Source organism: Neolamprologus brichardi, chromosome 22 (genome assembly GCF_056152115.1).
Source record: "Neolamprologus brichardi isolate AB-2024 chromosome 22, ASM5615211v1, whole genome shotgun sequence".
Classification (NCBI taxonomy): domain Eukaryota; kingdom Metazoa; phylum Chordata; class Actinopteri; order Cichliformes; family Cichlidae; genus Neolamprologus; species Neolamprologus brichardi.
This window is the reverse complement of record NC_142124.1, coordinates 24020611-24039465: the sequence shown is the minus strand read 5'-3', so window position 1 is coordinate 24039465 and position 18855 is coordinate 24020611. Positions and strand designations below refer to the sequence as shown.

At 41.6% G+C, this 18855-nt stretch overlaps 1 protein-coding gene across 3 annotated transcripts in view; it reads left to right on the top strand.

The window, feature by feature from the left end:
• Nucleotides 1–4407: 4407 nt before the first annotated feature.
• The window catches only part of fhod3a (formin homology 2 domain containing 3a), a 64299-nt gene continuing 49851 nt past the window's right edge, over nucleotides 4408–18855 (top strand). For all 3 annotated transcript variants that reach the window (XM_087834511.1, XM_087834509.1, XM_087834508.1), the window contains exons 1-3: nucleotides 4408–4863; nucleotides 11488–11597; nucleotides 17180–17247. In XM_087834511.1, the coding sequence (XP_087690637.1) occupies nucleotides 4699–4863; nucleotides 11488–11597; nucleotides 17180–17247 (343 nt within the window). In that variant the 5' untranslated portion in view covers nucleotides 4408–4698. The remainder of the gene's footprint in view (nucleotides 4864–11487; nucleotides 11598–17179; nucleotides 17248–18855) is intronic.

Below are 18855 nucleotides of genomic sequence, written 5' to 3'. Positions count from 1 at the left end.
TTACCAGAAAGCAATGATCGTTTTCAGGGAAAGTATCAGCCCGGCTAGATTCAGTGGACCTTTAAAAATTCTGCAATGCCTGCTCAAGCGATGCATTCAAAGGTCACTCGAGAATCTGTCAGCCAGCACGAATCTGCAAACCCTGAGCAGTTTTGTTATGCCAGGTGAAAAAAACAGCGAGGGGTCAGTTAGTGAGCTGTCTTAAATTTCACTTGTTGCGTTTTCTGATCTGAAAAAAAAAGACACACAAAAGAAACAATAAATACACACATTGTATTCGGTACATGACATCCCTTTCTGTTTGTTCATCCTCTTAATGTATTTTTGATTCAATACAGTGGCATCCATATGTATAACAGTTTGAAATGCACATATTTGTATAGAGATGGGAGGTGGGGGGAATAGTTCTTTCATCCCCTGTTATATCTGTAAGTTTGCCCCATTGCAAAACAATGAAGAGTTCTTCATTTCTATGGTGGTTTCATTTTAATTGAGATTGAGAGAATAACTAAAAATACAGAAAAAACACATTACATAGAGATTACACATTGATTTGAATGTCACAGAATTCTAGCTCACCACAGCAGAATTCTGTGACATTCTACAATCAATCGATTAATTACAGATAGATCTCAACTCATCATATGTATGAAGGACATAGGATCTGTTTCTTCCATTTCAACCTCTCCATCATAACAGACAAGACTGAGGGGCCAAGGTATGGGGCCGTGTACTGTAAAATCTTGGTTGAGAAACGCCTTCCTACAACCAGCTCAAAGAAGGGTCTTCTGGGATGACAATGACTGAAAAAATATCTCAAAAACAACAAAACAGTGTCTGCAGAAGAAGCACATTAAGGTCATGTACTGGCCTTACCAGTCTTCAGGCCTCTGTCCAGGAAATGTGTGGAAGGAGCCAAAACTTTGAGTTGCCCAGCAGCAGCCAAGAGGAACTTTCATGTAATGTGTTGGTTGATATTCTGTCTCTCTCTTTTAAAATAAAACTATCATAAAAATTAGAGACTGTTCATTTCTTTGTAAGCAAACAAACTTACAAATTCAGCCCCTTGTATAGACACTTGTGCAGGTCCATAGGCAGCTATTTATATACTGCACATGAATGGCTCCAACCTTCAGCCAGATTTTAGTCTAAATGAATTGAAACTGGGCCATTAATTTTAAACCTTTATTATTTCTAAGGCTATTAATAAAGTGCATGTTTTTGTTATTATCAAAGTATTGTATTTTGACTTTTACTGATTTCACTAAATGCAGGTCAGATTAAAAGTAGGGCTTTGTTTTATGGCTACTCTGTTTCAAAGTAGGCAAATTAGCTTTGCTAAGCTATTATATCTAACTATCTATCTATCTATCTATTATACAGTACTCTCTCTCTCTCTCTATACACACACACACACACACACACACATATATATATATATATATATATATATGTGTGTGTGTGTGTGTATGTATGTGTATATATATATATATATATATACACATACATACACACACACACACACATATATATATATATATATATGTGTGTGTGTGTGTGTGTGTGTATGTATGTATATGTATATATATAATTTTAGTTGTACAATTTTGATCAAAAAGATTGTATTATAACCAGCAGCTAATGCCATCCACCCAATGACTAAGGTGCTGCAAATGATCTTATTCATGATGACTTTCATGCACGGTGTATAGGCGTGGTTGGGAGGTGATCAAGCCCACATTTAGACAAGGCAATGTTTCCTAATCCTGATGTACCAAGAATACAGATAAGATAACAGGCGTAAAATTGTGATTTTCGATGCGTGTGGGAAACTCTTTTTGCCCTTTACGCCTTATTTACAACCAGTAATCAACATAAGATGTATGCTGCGTGGAGTCTTATCTCTGCTGAGGAAGTTGCCTTTGAGTGTCATATGTTTATTTGTTGAAGAGGTGGAGCACAGTCTGGCCTTCGAGCACCATGGTGCCATCGCTGCGTGGCAACTAGATGAGTGTTTCTGCATGTAAACTTTAAATCAGATTGTCATATTTGGATTTTTCTTGGTTGGATTTGATTTTTCAAATTGTAATTTATTCTTTTGTTTTGTAGAAATGTGTCTGTCAAACCAGTTCAGCGACAAACAGGAGGTCACCGCTCGGTATATGGCCCCGTACATAGACTCAGTGCTTTGCTGTGATTGGTGGTTGTCTGTGATTGCATCACACAGTAGAGCAGTTAGAATCTATCACCAACCTTGAACATGGACTTGGGACCCTGTTTTGAGGAAGCACAAGCGGCACAGCTTCATTAGACCACTTGGGGTCGCTGCTATAACACAAACGTGTGTTTTGCATAATTGTTCTTGATGTATATTTTCCTTTATCTCTCCTTTGTGGTACTTTAGACTCTGGAAAGTACTGTATATCCCAGCGTGGAAGTGGTTCCTGAATGTCCTTCTACTTTTTCACTGTTTCATTCGTAGTTAAAACAAAAGAAAAAAAAAATAAAGAGACTGGCCTTCTGCCCTCTGGTGGTAATAAAGAGGTATTTTGCCCACTGCACTACAGTGCTTGCGGTGTACACAGGTGACAGGTGTGTTAAACAGACTAAGACACTGGTGATATGTCACCCACTCACTGTGGTAGCAAACTTATGCTCAAATCTGTTATATACAACTCTATCTGTTAAGTTCATCTGTGACTGCATGAGTTAATTGGTTATATTTCCATTTATAAAGGGCCTTGTTGCGACAGAGCAGTGTGCGCCCTCAGCTTTTGGCTCTCATGGATCACTTACACAATTCTCAGTGTTTGGAACTTATTGTTTAATATGAGCGATGGCAGATAAATGGTAGAGAATAAGGGAAACATTAAGAGGTCCACTTTAAGGTTCCAGTCAGATCAGAGGAAAAAAAGGTTGACGTTGAGGAAAACCTCTGGTCGGTGACTGACTGCACTGAATTTTCTTGCTGTCTAAGATCAATTGCTCATGGTTGCAGCAATCAAAAGGCCACCCAGAGGCTGAGCTTACAGCACCCTCAACCTCAGGGCAACTAGTTTTCATTGTGAGGTGCACATGGTGGCAATAATTTTGGTTGCACTATGTGGTCTCAAACCACCGTTTTGCCTAGTGTGACTGTAGCCTGACGCACTTACCTGATCATCTATGCAAGAGGCCTCCATTGTCCTGCCTATAGTTAGAGATGTGAATAAAAACAGCCGGGGATAAAAACGGGAAACCCTGTAAATCAAGGGTGGGGGAACTCCAGGCCTCAAGGGCTGGTGGCAGGCTTTAGATGTAACCTTGATCCAACACAGCTGATTCAAATGGCTAAATTACCTCCTCAATATGTCTTTAAGTTCTCCAGAGGCCTGGTAATGAACTCATCATTTGATCCAGGTGTGTTGACCCAGGGTGATATCTAAAATCTGCAGGACACCGACCCTTGAGGCCTGGTGTAAATAGCAGATGGCCTTCTCTGCCATTAGCCTATCATAAAAAAAACCCACGAAACATATCTGTAAATGTGCATGGGTGTTTCAGGTTTGAGGCCTTGTCCACACGCATACAAAACAACGTGGAGCTGTGAGGTATAATTTGTCTCCTATTTCATGACCCCACTTAAAATTACCAGCAGCCGATAACCACTGACCCCTCCACGCACCTCATCTAAACTGAAGTATTTCTCAAAAGGCTGATTACCATTTAAATGAATTGAATAACCTTGTAGTTGTAAGTCCACATAGGGGTTAATAATGCAGCTCCAATGTCAAATTGTTAATATATTAAATAAACAAATAAAAATGAGACTAGTCTGGATTATATTCATCCATTTTTAAAATCATTTCTCCAGTTTACGGCCATGAGGTGCTGTAATCGGTAGGCAACCTGAGGAGAAGAAAGTAGAGCTGCGGTAGCTGTTTGTCTATTGCAGGTGTCAAGACGTCTTCACTTGCAATTCTGCGTTTGGCCAAAAGAGGTCACAATTGACCTGAATTGTTTTCTAACCTCAAACTCCATCAAACACACTTTTCACTGTAGACTCCTGTATAGTTTCATTTGATACATTATTCAATAAAGGTGTCACAGTATTGAAATAAAGTAAAGTAAACTCTCAGGAAGGAAATTACATTCCTTCTTGTATATATTTATATATGTACTTCTCTGTATTCAGCCGGTGGTTTGCTTCTTCTGTAATATTTCTAAGGTCTTCTGGGTCATGCATTATTATTTCAATATTTGCATTGGTCTACATAAACGTACCACAGGATTAGTGTCGTTCCTCTTCAGATAGAAAGCCACAGCTAAGTCGGAGACAGTGATCTGAGGAGGGGGAGGAGGGTGAGATGAGGCTGAGGGGAAAATAGACACCGGAGGGGTGGGGGTGGATTTACTGGGACTCAGACAGACAGCAGACCGGCTGTCCCAAGCTGCGCTGATCCTTCACTCTCCGGCACCGAGCTGAAGTCCGCCTGCAGACACCTGCCTCTCCGAGAATAACACAGCGGCAGCAGGAGGAGGCTCAGGGAGCAGAACCAAAGCGAGGACCGCTCTGTGCCATCCACTCCGTCCTGCGGGAGGACAGGCTGCTGCGCTGCTTGGAGACCGCGGTTTGTTGTCGTTACCAGGAGAGAAAGCTGCTCCGCTTCTCATTAAGCCGGGCTGCCCTCACAGAGGAGCCACTTGCATGGATGCACCATGGCCACGTTTGTCTGCAGGGTTCAGTTTTTAGATGATACCGATCCTTTCAACAGCACCAACTTTCCAGAGCCGACCAGACCCCCCCTGTACTCCTTCAGAGAGGATATCCCCCTCATCAACCAGCTCGCAGGAGTCCACCGGCTCCTCAAAGCTCCGCACAAGGTAGGATTAACAGGGTAGTAAACAAGTCATGCTGCACACAAAGCTAGGAGATGACTTTGGACTTAGGGACAACTAACGATGTCACTGAGGAGCTATTTATTTATTTATTTATTTATTTATTTATTTATTTATCTATTTATCTATTTATTTATTTATTTTAATGTTTTGACTCAAACACACTTATAGGTGAACATGTGTACTCCGTTCAGTTTACGCATGCTGGTTTTATGCTCAAGCCTCCTGTAAGTAAACTTCCAGAGCCACCATCCACCAGGGGCTATTTAAAGAACACATGGAAGCACAACTCGCTGGGTTTGAAATAAAGTGTTCGCCTTGAAGCGCGGAGCTTCCTGAAGCAGGGGACTTCACTTGGTTCACATTGATTAACAGGGGCGTTTCCGGGATTTTAAAAATCGGGGTGGCATAGGGTACCAAAAACAAGAGGAGGGGAAAACACTGTGTTTGATTACAAATGAATACAGTGTTGTTGTTTTTTAAAAAGGAGAAAATGTGGCACAATTTAGTTATTTGGAATCACAAATATGCTTAATAGTTAAATTACATCCAAAGTTAACTTATGCAGAATAGCCCTTTTCAGAATCATATATATCACATTATGACATCATAATGATTCACTGATTACATGTAAGTGTCTGTCCCATTATTTACTGATCAATAATATACTGCTGAGTAGATACAAGTACATTAAAACTGTCGTGGTCCTTTTTGTTTAGAAACTATCAGTTATTTTCTGTTATACTTTGAAATTTTGTTTTCTGCGTTTGTTTGTTTTTTGAATTTCTGGTCTTTGTTTCTTTCACTCATTTCCATCATGTCTACCCTCACCACCTGTGTCTCACGTCCCAGTCAACCCCTCTGGGCACATTTAGTCTTTACGCTTCTCTTTTTCCTGCGTATACTGAGCAGCACCTTTAGCTCATTTTGCAATTTTCAGTGAATATGCTTTTTTAAGTTCTGTTTTTTCAGACTGCGGGCTCACTTGTGATTCCTAGAAAATAAAAGTAGAATGGGAGGGAGAGCCTTCAGCTTTCAGGCCCCCTCTTCAGTGTAACCAGCTCCCAGTTTGGATTCAGGAGACAGATGTTGTCTCTACTTTTAAGATTAGGCTTAAAACTTCCTTTTTGATAAAGCATATAGATGGGGCTGGATCAGATGACCCTGAATCCTCCCTTAGTTAGGCTGCCATAGTAATAGCTGCTCGAAGCTTCCCATGATGCACTCTGTTTCTTAGTCACACCCCTTTTTTCATTCACTTTGTGTTTATACACCATTTGCATAAAATCATTAGTTGTTATCACTCTGACTCGCTTCCACAGCGTGTTTTGTCCTGTTTTCCTTCCATCACCTCCAACCGGTCACACCCCTCCCTGAGCCTGGCTCTGCCATTGGTTTCTTCCTGTTAAAAGGGAGTTTTTCCTTTCCACTGTTGCTCAAAGCCTTGCTAATAGGGGGTAATTTAATTGTCGTGGTTTTCACTTTATCATTGTAGGGTGTTTACTTTACAACATCAAACACCTCAAGGCTGAATTGAAGTAGTCATACCTGCTTCTCACTGGTGGGATCTTCAGTTCCCACCAGTGAACTGCAAAACCTGAGAAAAAGTGGGCTTCAGCAAAGCACCTTAGTAAATTACATTCCATCACAGGTCCTATTATGGCATCCCGCCTCACACCAACTTCTCTAAACGCCCCTGATGACTCGTAAATGTGGGCACTCTGACACTAAAGTGCCACAGAGGAAGGCTTTGGATCTCCACCAGCTTGAGGAAATCTCTAAAACGGAACTTCTCTGCTGAGAAGTCTACGCACAAACGGACACCCCACCTCCCTGAAGTCCCAAATACACTGAATAAAGCTTCCCACTGTATTTTTTGCTCTCTGCTTTGCATGCGGCAGTGACAGGTGGCTGCACAGAGGCATTAGTTCAGCCAGATTTATCCCGAGGTGCCTCATTCACCTACATGCGATGGGACACGGTGGGTGTGACGGAGAAGAAGAGATACCATTTTCAGTCAATTTCAGTGTTTAAGCAACCCCCCCAACCAAAAAACAAAGGAAAAAGCAACGCATTCCTTACAGACAAGGTTGACTCAGACGCACAAACACACCCACAGTGGCTGTACAAGTGCAGCAGATGTGACCTTGTTTTTTATGATTTATGTGGCTGCTACACAGTTAAAGCTGAAAGTGTAGATTAAACAGAGTTGAAAACAAAAAAAACAAAAACTGGCACAGTCTGGAAAAAATGGGAGTTTTAACTGCTGGCACAGAGACCTGAGAGCAAAGCAGCAGAAGCGGTTTTCCGAACCAGACGATCTTTAGCTGCCCCCATCTTTAAAAACCGCAAAACAAATGAAAAATGGCCCACGGCACAGAAAAGCTTATGATTACAACCTATAGTCGGACAGATGGCACAGCCTGCATTTGTGTTTGCAATTTCGCTCGCATCACCAGGAAGGCTGTGCGCAATGGCAAATGGATATTGCACTTAGATTATAGGGATGAATTTGAGTGGTTGCAAATTTGCCCGTCAGACCGTCCAGATCTAAAACTTGGTGCTTATAATGCTCGAGTGTTATTATATAATTGGAAAATGTCAAAAGCGCTCAGTTGTTTTTGACAGTTCTCTTTGCTTTCTCAGTTAGTCTTTGTTTAAACAGCCTTTCCCTGATTTTTGTTTTAACCTCCTGTGCTCTCCTCTAAGGGGAAGAAAAAAAAGCCTGCTGTGTTATTATGCCGTGATGATGGTAGAGCTCTGTGCACGGCTGGCTGGGCTGCATGTAAAGTATAGGTCACTTGTCCCAGAATTCCTGCGGCCGGGGCCTGGATCCCTGCGACACTTTGTTCTCCTCACTTAGGGTGCCGCGGTTTTCCTGACCTCTTCCTCCATCTCTTCCTCCACCTCTATGGCCGTGCAGCAGTTCGTACTCTCAAACACACAAACACAGACACATAAGGTTAGAACCACTTGCCAAAGCTAAATTAGTGTATTGCTGGTTTGCTGTGCACGGGGATGTGTCACTGTGTCCCAGCTGCTAAACAGAAGTTTGGATTCTGGCAGCAGAGATCATCACTGACCTCTTCCTGCTTTAAAGGAAGTCAACTTAAAGTGGATAATAAAGGCAGTCTAAAGGCTAGATTGTAGACATTCCCTACTTAATTTAGGCAATGAGACAAAAAAAATTAAAAATAACATATCAGATATTCAGGTCGCTATCAGTCGAACAGCTACAGCTTCTGCCACAAACAAAGCTCAGGCTTCCCAGCTCGACTTTTATTCCACTACCAAAAGGTTCCCAGTAAAGCAGCATTGGAGGTTTAATGGCCAACTCTGAACACGCCCTCCCCCTCGCTCTTCAAAGAGCCTCTGACGCTCTGATTTTGATGCAAGAAAAAAGTTTTTTTAAAAGAAAGTTGTCTTGTAAGTTATGTAAGAGTGTCATTAAATGCGATCACCACCACCAGACCCGGTGTTGTTTTAACATGGAAGTAATTACACCTCCTCCCCCCCACTCCCTCTACTCTCCCGTATTTTCTCCTGCTTTGCTCTTGAGGGAGAATTTGATTAAAACGAGCGCGAAGTATATACAAGCCAATAAGTGTTGCTCTAGCAAGTCCCCAGAGACTTGACTTGTGAAGAGCCTGCGGTTCCTCTTTGGAGCCACCGCTGCTCTCGGCCTCATGCAGCGTGATGTGTTGTGTTATTACTACGTGTTTTAGAAAAAAGAGACATCATTTGGACGACCAAGCTCACTCCTCGCTGCTGAAGCAGTGTTAGTGTGCTTGTGTGGAGGTAAAGGAGGGCAGCGTGGGTCAGACAGCGTGCCTGGGATGTTGCTGAAAAGAAAATAAATGCTGAATAATGGCAGCAGATTAGACACAAGAAATGTTTTGTTGTTTTGTTTTAGTCCCTCCATGAAAAACCAGGCCACTGGGACAAAGGGTGATTAACCCCACCCTCACCTGCCCACTGTCTCCACCCCCTCTGTTTCGGTTTGAGATTTACCAAATCTCACGTGCATGAAAAGTGTGAGGGACAGTAGCATCGCGCTTGACTTTAACAGCTGGGGAAACTATTTATGGAGCGCAGAGATTACCTTTAAAGTGTTTGCATTTCCTTTTCAGCTGGTTAACATTTTGAGCCACGGTGGCAGCCTCACAGGTTTTGAGGGATCGCAGTGTGGTCTGGTGTGTTTGCTTCAAAGACAATGAATCCCTGTGAGGTTTCTGATCCCCTGACTTTTTCCACTGTGAGGACGACGTCTGTGCTTTTCAGTGAAATGTCTTAACAGCCTCGGGATGGATGGAAATAACATAGGGCATGCAAACATGACCCCCATTTTTGGATGATATTCTGATTTTTCACCATCTTTCCTGTGCAATACTGCAAATGTTGGTATCGATCCAAAACCAAGTGAATAAATAAATACCAACATTGATACTTTTAACCTATACAGGAAGTATATTTAGGGGAGCACACTAAATCACTCTGATTTTTTACTGTTCATAATAATTATTCACTAGAAAAAAACATACCTTTCAGCTAGTTGTGTATTTTGAATTTTTTTCATACCTGGAATCTAAATGTACCTGTCTAAAAGTATATTTATATATTTTTTTCATTTCCAAAAAAATTACCTTTACATTTTTTTAACACAGTTCAGTGGGCTAGAATAGAAGGATAGAAGCAAAGTATCGACCCAATACCAACACCAGCGTTGGTATTAAAAATTTCCACACAGTGGTTAAACTCTGTCAAAGTAATGCATTGTTTGCTAAGTAGCACGTTACCATGCCAACCTATTGTTAGCATGGTGCCTGTGCTAGAATTAACTTTTTTTTAAACTTTAAAAAAACACTATGTGCTTCTGTCATGGACAGTATAAAACAGGGACATAGCCACCATGATATCAGTCCCTGGTTTTGGATTTTGTTAGCATTAGCGCTGTTCTCCACCACCGGATGAAAGGGTGGATGAGAGGGTAGATGAGAGGGTAGAGTGGGCAAACTGTTTCTTTGTACATCGCACAACAAGTCTTAATATAAGTTACGTATTCTGTTTGAAAATCCTCCAAGAGGGACCAACAGCCTGCACGCAGTGAAGAACTCCAACCCAGTGCCTTGGAGTGCTGGATGAGGCCAGGCAGGCTCTGGCACACTTGTCAATCAATGTGGCCACGCCCCTAACTCAAATATCCAGATAGATGAGGAAAAAAAACAAAAAAATGCAGAATTGTCATGAAGGGGGAAACTATCCGTAGAATACTATTATAAATATTTTATCACATGAGTGTACTTGCTTTGGGAGGCAGCCTTGAATGGCCAACTGCAGCGTTTGGCACTTCCACACTGATGTCATCCTTCAGCCTTAAAAGGTTTGACACCTTGTCCTTATCAACTGTTATGTTTCTGGGATTACCTAAATAATGCTAACCTGCTGCTTCTTAGGTTCCCCTTTCCAATACTTCAGCTCAGGCAGTGCTGCCTGCCCCCATAGACACACCCACTCTTGAGCTCCAGTGTGCATGCTGCCTCAGAGGAGAGTAAATATAGCAAGGTTATATTTATGCTGTGAGTCCATGCGACAGTCCGTCTCTCTGTTTAGGACTGAAAGGGAGGAATGGACAGAAAGCAGCAGCAGGTCTTGTGATCTGTGGTCAGAAAGTGTCGTCACACAGCCTGAATGGATTGTCCGGGTGGGTGGGTGTGGATTTGGCAGCACACCAGAGGCCAATCTAAGTTAAACCCACTGATGCCACAGAGCTGCTACATACCAATGCGTGACTCTGATCTCATTCACTTATTCGTACTTCAGCAGCTTCAGGAAGCAGTTGCAAAAACTCAGAGCCGATTGTTGCGAGCTAATGACGTAAGTTGCTTTTTAAGAGTTGTCTCTGGGACGGATGCTCCCACCTGCTATCGACCCGTGACCGTACTCATAAACATTGGTGCCAGTGGCGGGTTGATATATTACTGTGCACCTGGTCGCAAACTCAGCTGGGTTTCTTCTTACACAGCACAGGGGGTCAGTTCTGACAAAGGCCGCTCTGCAGTGTTACCTTAGATCATGCAAATGCATGAAGGCGAGGTGGATGAGAAGTGAAAAAACTCAGAAAGTCATCAATCGCCAGCGCGAATACTTGGACATGTGCAAGGCTGTGCTCGCTCAACGAACATATAGAGCCGAGCTGAGAGTTATATTTTTCACAGCTAGTATTTAATGCAATAAAATGTGCCGTTCCGTCGCTGTGTTCCACTCTGGTTTTGGTTTCATGTTCTGCGGCCTTTATTACGAGTTAACTCCCTTAACAGCTTTTTAATGCAGAAAGCAGAGGCACCCTGCAAATGCTTCTCACCCCTTCACAGACCACTGTGTGCACTTGTGTTCAAACCCCTGCCCCATAAACTGGCTTTATTTTACAGGCTCAAAGTGTTGTTCTTTCTTGTTTTATTTTTTTAAAGGGGGTGTGAATCATGGATATACATAGTAAAGGGACGCTAGACAAAGGGAGCACAATGGGTCATCCCTGTGTGCAGAGTGACACGTTTGTTGTATTTCCTTTATTACTTTAACTTTGTATATTTTGTTTCTGCCATCCCGTAGCTTGATGACTGTGCACTTCAGCTGTCCCACAATGGAACCTATCTGGATCTGGAGTCCTCGCTGGCTGAGCAAAGGGACGAGCTGGAGGGCTTTCAGCAGGACGACACAGGGTGAGAGTGACTCATGTACCCTTTATACCAAACAGTCTCTCTCTCTTCACCACTCGAAAATATCTAAAGCAGCGAGACCCCCGCGCCCTCTCCCCCCTCATACACGTACACATATTTTCTGAGTTTCTTCATTCTTATAAAATGGGGAGAATCACAAGCTGTTGGATATGGATTTCTTGGAAGCGCAAGTTCATGGAAAGTATGAAGCACTCTGGAAAGCAGGACACGTGTGCCCTCCCTTCCACAGCAACAGCTATTCTCCCATTGTATGATAAATATTCTCGTCTTCTTTGTGACAGTATTTCTCAGTTTACAGCTTGAATGTAGAGACGACGGTGTGATGACTTTGTAAAAGGGCTTTGAAACCTCTATCAAACCTCCTGGCTGGACATCTCAGTAAATCAGGATTAGGATTACACCCAGAAAATTGAATATTTAATATGTTAATCACCTTAGATTATGTGCTTTGGCTATTGTTCAAAACTCATAAACTCTTATGTGGCTCATGAGTGTTGACAAGCATATGATTTCCATTATAATGAATGTTACTTCAGTCCCTGGTTTTCTTTTTATTCCTTAAACTGTGTTAGCGTGTCACTTAGGCTACAGCAAACCTACCCTGGATCTGTTGTAAATCCCATAACATGTAATTTTCCTGGCACTCTAGCATCTCTCCGCCTATTCCTCTGAATGGTATTGTTTTAGGTCATGTAAGTGTGCTAATTTTCATATTGCAAATGGAAACAGTTTTCTTCTCTGATAGGTGGCCAGTGTCTGCAATTAAAAACTGTGAGAAAACCTCAGGGCCTGAGGCTAGCATATTAGCACCAGCAACTAAGGTTCAACATCGGATATATTTGTATAGGATTCAAGTTACAACCAAAACCTGAATTTGAGTCCAACATTATTATGCAATCCTGTCTTTGTGGCTTCCAGCTACACTCACTGGCCACTATGTTAGGTACAGCTGTTCAACTTCTTATTCGCCCATTTAGAGAAGTAGAGATGGTCAACGTGACCCGCTGAAATGAAAACTGAGCTTTAGAATGGGGATGAAGAAGATTTAAGTGACTTTGTCTTTGCCAGAAACTGCTGACTTTCCCACAGAGCCGTCACTCGGGTTCACAGAGAATGGTCTGAAAAAGAGAAAATATCCCGTGAGCGGCAGTTCTCTGTGTGAAGATGTTTTTTTGATGCGAGAGGTCAGAGTAGAACGGCCAAACTGCTTTGAGTTGATATGAAGGCAAAAGTAACTCAAAAAAATGTAAACAGTGACTATATTTTGTTAATATCAATTAATAGAGCTAGTTAAATTGGAAAATCCTGAAATTAGGTAATAGAACAAATTAAAGTTAGGAATGCTGTCAATGCTATACCATTATTGTAGCATGATTACTCCACATTCGCTGGCTCACTGGTAACCGTTGGGGGCTTTCAAGTGTCTGTTGTGGTCAGATCTCCCTACTCTCTCACTAACAGAAGTGATTATGTGGGAGTTATTACGTCAATCTGTTGCCAGATAAGCTCTAAATTGGTTTAAGAAAGGGCTAGCAAAGAAAACAAAGTATTTCAAGAACTGATACGTTTGTCCTAGCTCTTCCTCCTGGTTATTTTGTTAGGACAAAGTCATTTGTGGCACCCAAGATGGTGCAGAACCAGACCAAACAGGACCACCACGAATAAATTTCCTGTTATGCCAGAGTTGGGGATTGATCAGGACACTTTAGCATTTGCGCTACACAGGATATGTGGTCAAAGGCTCCCCAGACCACCTCGGGAAGTGGTTTGAACAATCGCAATGTGTCTTGGTGGTCTCGTCTTTATACTTGCCTTTAGCGCTGTTCATTTGTGATCTGATTGCCCGAGACTCATCTAAAAAAAGCGAGTATAAACAGTTGCTTAGCTGATCAGTCCTTGTAACTTTAGCTAATTAGCTGTAACACAAACGGGCAAACATTGGCTCAAAGCCGTTTATACACAAAGAGCTCTGACCGCCACACGGAGAAGGCAGCTGTTAAGCAGCAGCACATGTGTGTGACAGTGTACGTTTGTGTAGGTATGTCAGTCTGTTTAGGACTGGGGGCGGCTGGCTGATAAGTGATGGCAGACCCCAGAGCCTTGTTAGTCTCTGTGTTTATTATAAGTGGTTGTTTCCATGTGCATATCGATCTATTTGTTTTCAAATGTGTGTATCTTTCTTGTGCGCTCAGTAAGCCATATGACAGATGACAGATAGGCGAAGAAAGGCTCGTTTGTGTTGGAACTGGTTGGATTGGACAGTTCTGTCAGTCATTCTATCAAACTGTGGCTTTAACCGAGGTCATAATGAGCTGACAGTAAGAAATGAATCATGCGTTTTTGGTTTGGGTTTGACCTCGTCTTGGCGAAATGTCACAAAGGGTGAGGATGAATTCTTTCTAAATTCATTCTGCACAATGAAAGCTGTCTATACAGTGTTATAAAAGACTAAATTAATCCCAACCAATGTCAGAGCGTACCTTTAACATGTGCTTTAATAGGCTCTGTAATGCATTAACATATTTTTCTGTCATACTAAGTATATACTGTTACATTGCTGAATGCACAGAGTTTCAAATAATGAGGTCAGTACATGCAAATGATATCTGTGAGCAAAAAGGTCAAGCTTGAGACAGCTGTATGATGTCAATGAGGGTTGATACCCCTAATATGGTCATCTTAGGCGAGAAGCCCTGCCCACTTCTTGTTCAAACCTTCTGTTTGTGAGGGGCTGCCAATCAGAAGAAACTTGGCTAAGTTGCATTTGATCTGACATTGAACCTTACTTGCATTAAGGCCCAGCATGGGATAAAAAGGTGCAATTATGAATCACAGAAAACTCCTGCAGTAGAATTCAAGAGCTGTAAGCATAATGATAACACAATGGTTCCCTTTAACAGCATCTGGGAAATAAAAACTTTAAGCAGTGGATATCAGGATTGACTAGATGGATCCATTTAACATAGTTATCAGCCACAACCTCTATAATCCCACAATAACAGTTTTAATTTATAAATAACCATAAAGTCTGCTGGTCACACATATACAATATCTTTTATAGAATAATGAGAAAAGGTTTTTTTTCCTGTAGTTTTTACTAAATAACTGATCCAGAAAACTGAAACTTCTCTATCACTAAAAATATCTGCAGGTTTCTAAAGAGCACATTGGTGTTAGCTGAATTTATGCTTCCACACATCAAAGATGGTGTTGTGATTGCAGCTGTGGCAGGACAGTGCTTACCACAGCTTACAGTAAACAAAGCCCTCGGGTGACAATAATTGCTCTGCTTCCACTGGAAGTCACTGTAGATGGCTGTAGCTTGTGATGGAAAGGAATCTCCCTTTGAACCCTTTACGCCTGACTTCAACATATCATACTTATGTCAATCACAGGCATCCACTGTGTATAAAAGAAGGATGTACAGTTAGGTCCATAACTTTTGCTTCTGTTCTAACTGTAGCTTCCATGAGTCTGAAAAGTGAAGGCAATATAGAAGTGCCTTAAATCTACATTCTTCTAACATCCAACAGGGGGCGAGTTCCCTGGTTGCAAAGAAAGGCGGTATAAAAAGTGGACATGGTTGCCATGACATTAAATGTTAGTCTGTGAAGTCTCAAGATGAATGTTTTAGATGTTGTCATCTTGCTGTTTTGAAACATTAGCTCAATGGCTAACGTCTCATTAATCACAAATCATTAGCCAATGACTGCACCCTGGATGATATTTCTGAAACGTATTATGGCCGAAATTTACATAAAAGACTTCTCTTTTTTGTCAGTATGACTTGAAATGAGTGACTGAGCCCATGAACTCATTGGGAAATAAGAAAGTTCCACCATGAGTATTGCCCACTGGTGGCCATGAAGAAGAAGGCAGGTTCAACACACTTTGCGTTGCTTTGCGTTTTCCAGATCCTGAAGCTGTTTATGTCCAATTTTTGTATTGTGTGTGGTTGCAAAAAGACCTCAGACGTTACAAGTGTAGCTTATTCACTTATTTACCTGTGCGTACAAGATGCAGCTGGTTGTGGTGTCTGAAGGTGACTGTGGTCAAGAAGCTTGAAGTTTCTGCTTTTGCTGCCTGTGTGTAAAATAAAATTGGCAGCAGCCTCAAAGCGGCCCACGGTACTGTGATGTCCCTAATACTTATCCAAAGGTGTTTTATTTCAATCGAAATCTGTAAAAAAAAAAAAAAAGAAGTAAAAAACTAAAATTGGAACTGTATCTATTGTTTCAACTGCATAAAATGAAACTAATATGTTAACTAGATATAAAGCTAACTAGGTATAAAATTAAGGACTGATTGTTTATGAAGCATTAGTTTCTCTTTGGTGATTTGGTCTTTGTTTGGTAAAATCTAGTTATAAAAGTGTTGCCAGTTAGATTTTTCAATGTAAAAAGGGTGGATGTAATAAGCTAAAGCTTCAAGCTACACCTTTTCAGTCAATATTTTGCAGTCACTCCATTTCTTTCAACTCCATGATGATTTTTTATTGCCACATTTTTCCCCCAGAAGACCATTGACCCTGGAAAACCCATGGTGGTCAAATTTGACCCCATGGTTTCCCTAGAAAACCAATGGGGTCGGCTCTGACCCCATGGCATGGGTTCTCCAGGGTTAATGACCCAAAAAAGGAGACTCATTTATTCTGGACTATCTCAATGCCCCAATGAAACTGGAAGTCCAGAAAGTGGAAGCTTCTGACAGAGAACCTCAGGAAACTGCCTTCACCATCTCGACCGTTGATTTAAGTCTTGTTTATGGCAACTTGATGTTAAAGCTCAATCAACAAAATTAATGATGGGAATACTTTAGAGTGGGCCTACCTAGTGACTGACAAGTCAGTATATAGTAAACTGTGTGCCCACAAACAACCCACACCACTATGTGTTTCATGCTAGCCTAACTTTCCTCCCACAGTTCAGTTGCTTTGACTGCCATTCTCAACAGACTACCAGAAAAGAAAGAAAAATGAATTTGTGTTTGTTCGCATCTCAGATATTGTGTTAACATTTTGCTCTATTTCCTAGCAAATCTGATAACATTGTAATAGAAGGATTAGAGGCCAGGTGCTCTCTTGTTTGACTGTTTTTTCCTAAGAGCATGTTATGCATAATTCCAGCGGTAAATGCTATCAGAGTCATGCTTTCCCTGCGTGGGCTGGATGGTATCAGTTTGTTAATGATTGAAGTCGCTGATTAGTTCCTAGCGATTAGGAGGTAAGGGTATAACAGATAAAGTACAATATTATGCTATGCTATCTTGACATTTGTGTGCCTTCCCACTGAAAATAGGGTTCCTACGAGTGTTTGCTCATGGGAACGATGCCACGCGGAGGTGCACACTTGTGAAAATGCCTGTTATGTCTGCTGCAGTTCTGCTGTCTGAAAAGAATCAGATGTGTATCAATATGGGGGTATAAATGTAATGCACGCCCACGTTTGTGTGCATCAGTCTCATCATGTCAGCTGTTTTTGGCTATCAAGGAAGAGACAAAACTTAGACAACTTAGTTTTGACTCAAATTTAATTCTCTTGTTTCCTCCCTCCAATGTCTCTCAGGTCCAGAGGGAAGAAGCACAGCGTTATTTTACGGACCCAGCTGACAGTCCGCGTCCACGCCTGCATTGGTGAGTACTGTGCCACATGTTTGTAACACATTTCTCCCTGGAAACACACATGCACATGCCGTCAGATGCACCAGCGAGCCTAAGAGCACATTGCAACCCCCCTTTAAATGACCGTCCCAGGGTTTTCCAAGTGGTACGCTTCAAACCCGAAACCGCCCACTTGGAAGCTGGATTGACTGGTGTGTGTGAAACTTCTCTAAATTTAACGTGGCAATTTCATATTTTTGCCACATCTTTTGACACGCTGAGAAAAAAAACATTGCCGTGTGTGAGCCTTTTTGCAGAGAAGCTTCTGATTTCTGGTGAAGTCGTCACAGTGTGATGCTCCTGACTCATCTCTGCTATACGGGGAGAAAAACAACAGGGAGATAGGTGTGACTTTCACTTTATGTGAGAGGGTGGAAAAAAGACATTTTGTGAACTCAGATGCTCGACTTTCCTCCTTGATTCCTTTTTCCTTAATGAGTAGTATGTGATCATGGTTTTGTATATGTATGTAAATTCTATATGTAATTTTGTATACCTTAAATAAAGTGTTTTGAAAAAAAAGAAAAAAAAGAAAAAAGATAACAGCAGTAAAGTTCAAATATTAAGTCTGAAGAGAAAGTTATGAGATTAAACGCAAAGGAGGGGCACGAGAGGAGAGTAAGCACAGAGACATCTCTGTGGCAGAGGCAGCTAAGATGAGCCTACAAACCTTATCTGGTCCACTGAGCTTGTTTGTGCTTTGCCAATGTAATCAGACCGGATCTTCTGTGTTGCTGACAAGGAACGTGCACATCATTTATGTTAGATCTTGAGAGCTAACTTATTTAATGCTACCAGGTCATTATTTGAATCTCTTGAGAACTATTGAATGGATTTCAGCTTAATTTTTTATGAACATGAATTCCGCTGACGGTCACTTGTGATTAGGGTCTCAAACAGAAGAAAACAGCTTTTTTGACAGTGTTAAATTTCTGCTTAGTCATCCATCTGTAGACATTGATAGATCTGGGTGTAGCTACACACCTGCTAACTGAGGTATTGTGGAGTTACACCTAACAGGCTGTTTCTGGCCTATTTTTCAGTTTTCCTGCTCATCAGATCAACACTTCTTGAGTTCAGGCTTGAATTGACGTAAAACACAATGATGATGATGGTGATGATATAAAACTTTTTTTTGGGGGGGGGGGGGGGAATAATTTAAACAATCACCTTATAAATGTTACAAATCTTGGGCTACGTCCACACGTACCCGGGTATTTTTGAAAACGCAGATTTTTCTATGCGTTTGCACCTTTCGTCCACACGTAAACGGCGTTTTTGGTCACTGAAAACGGAGATTTTTAAAAACTCCGGCCAGGGTGGATATTTTTGAAAACTCCGTTTTTGCATTTACGTGTGGACGAGAAAAAACGGAGAAAACGCAGAAAATGCAGCGTCAAAGGTGTGTGCATTTTTTGACGTCACACTGTGCGCCACGTTATTGTTTCGGTGAAATGAATTTCTACAATACTGTTACTGTTAATTGTACTCTCTGCAGTGTTTAAATGCTTACATATACACACACAGTTACTGTCCCTCCACACATAAGACTCGGTTCTGCTTATATGCCCCATCTTTGTT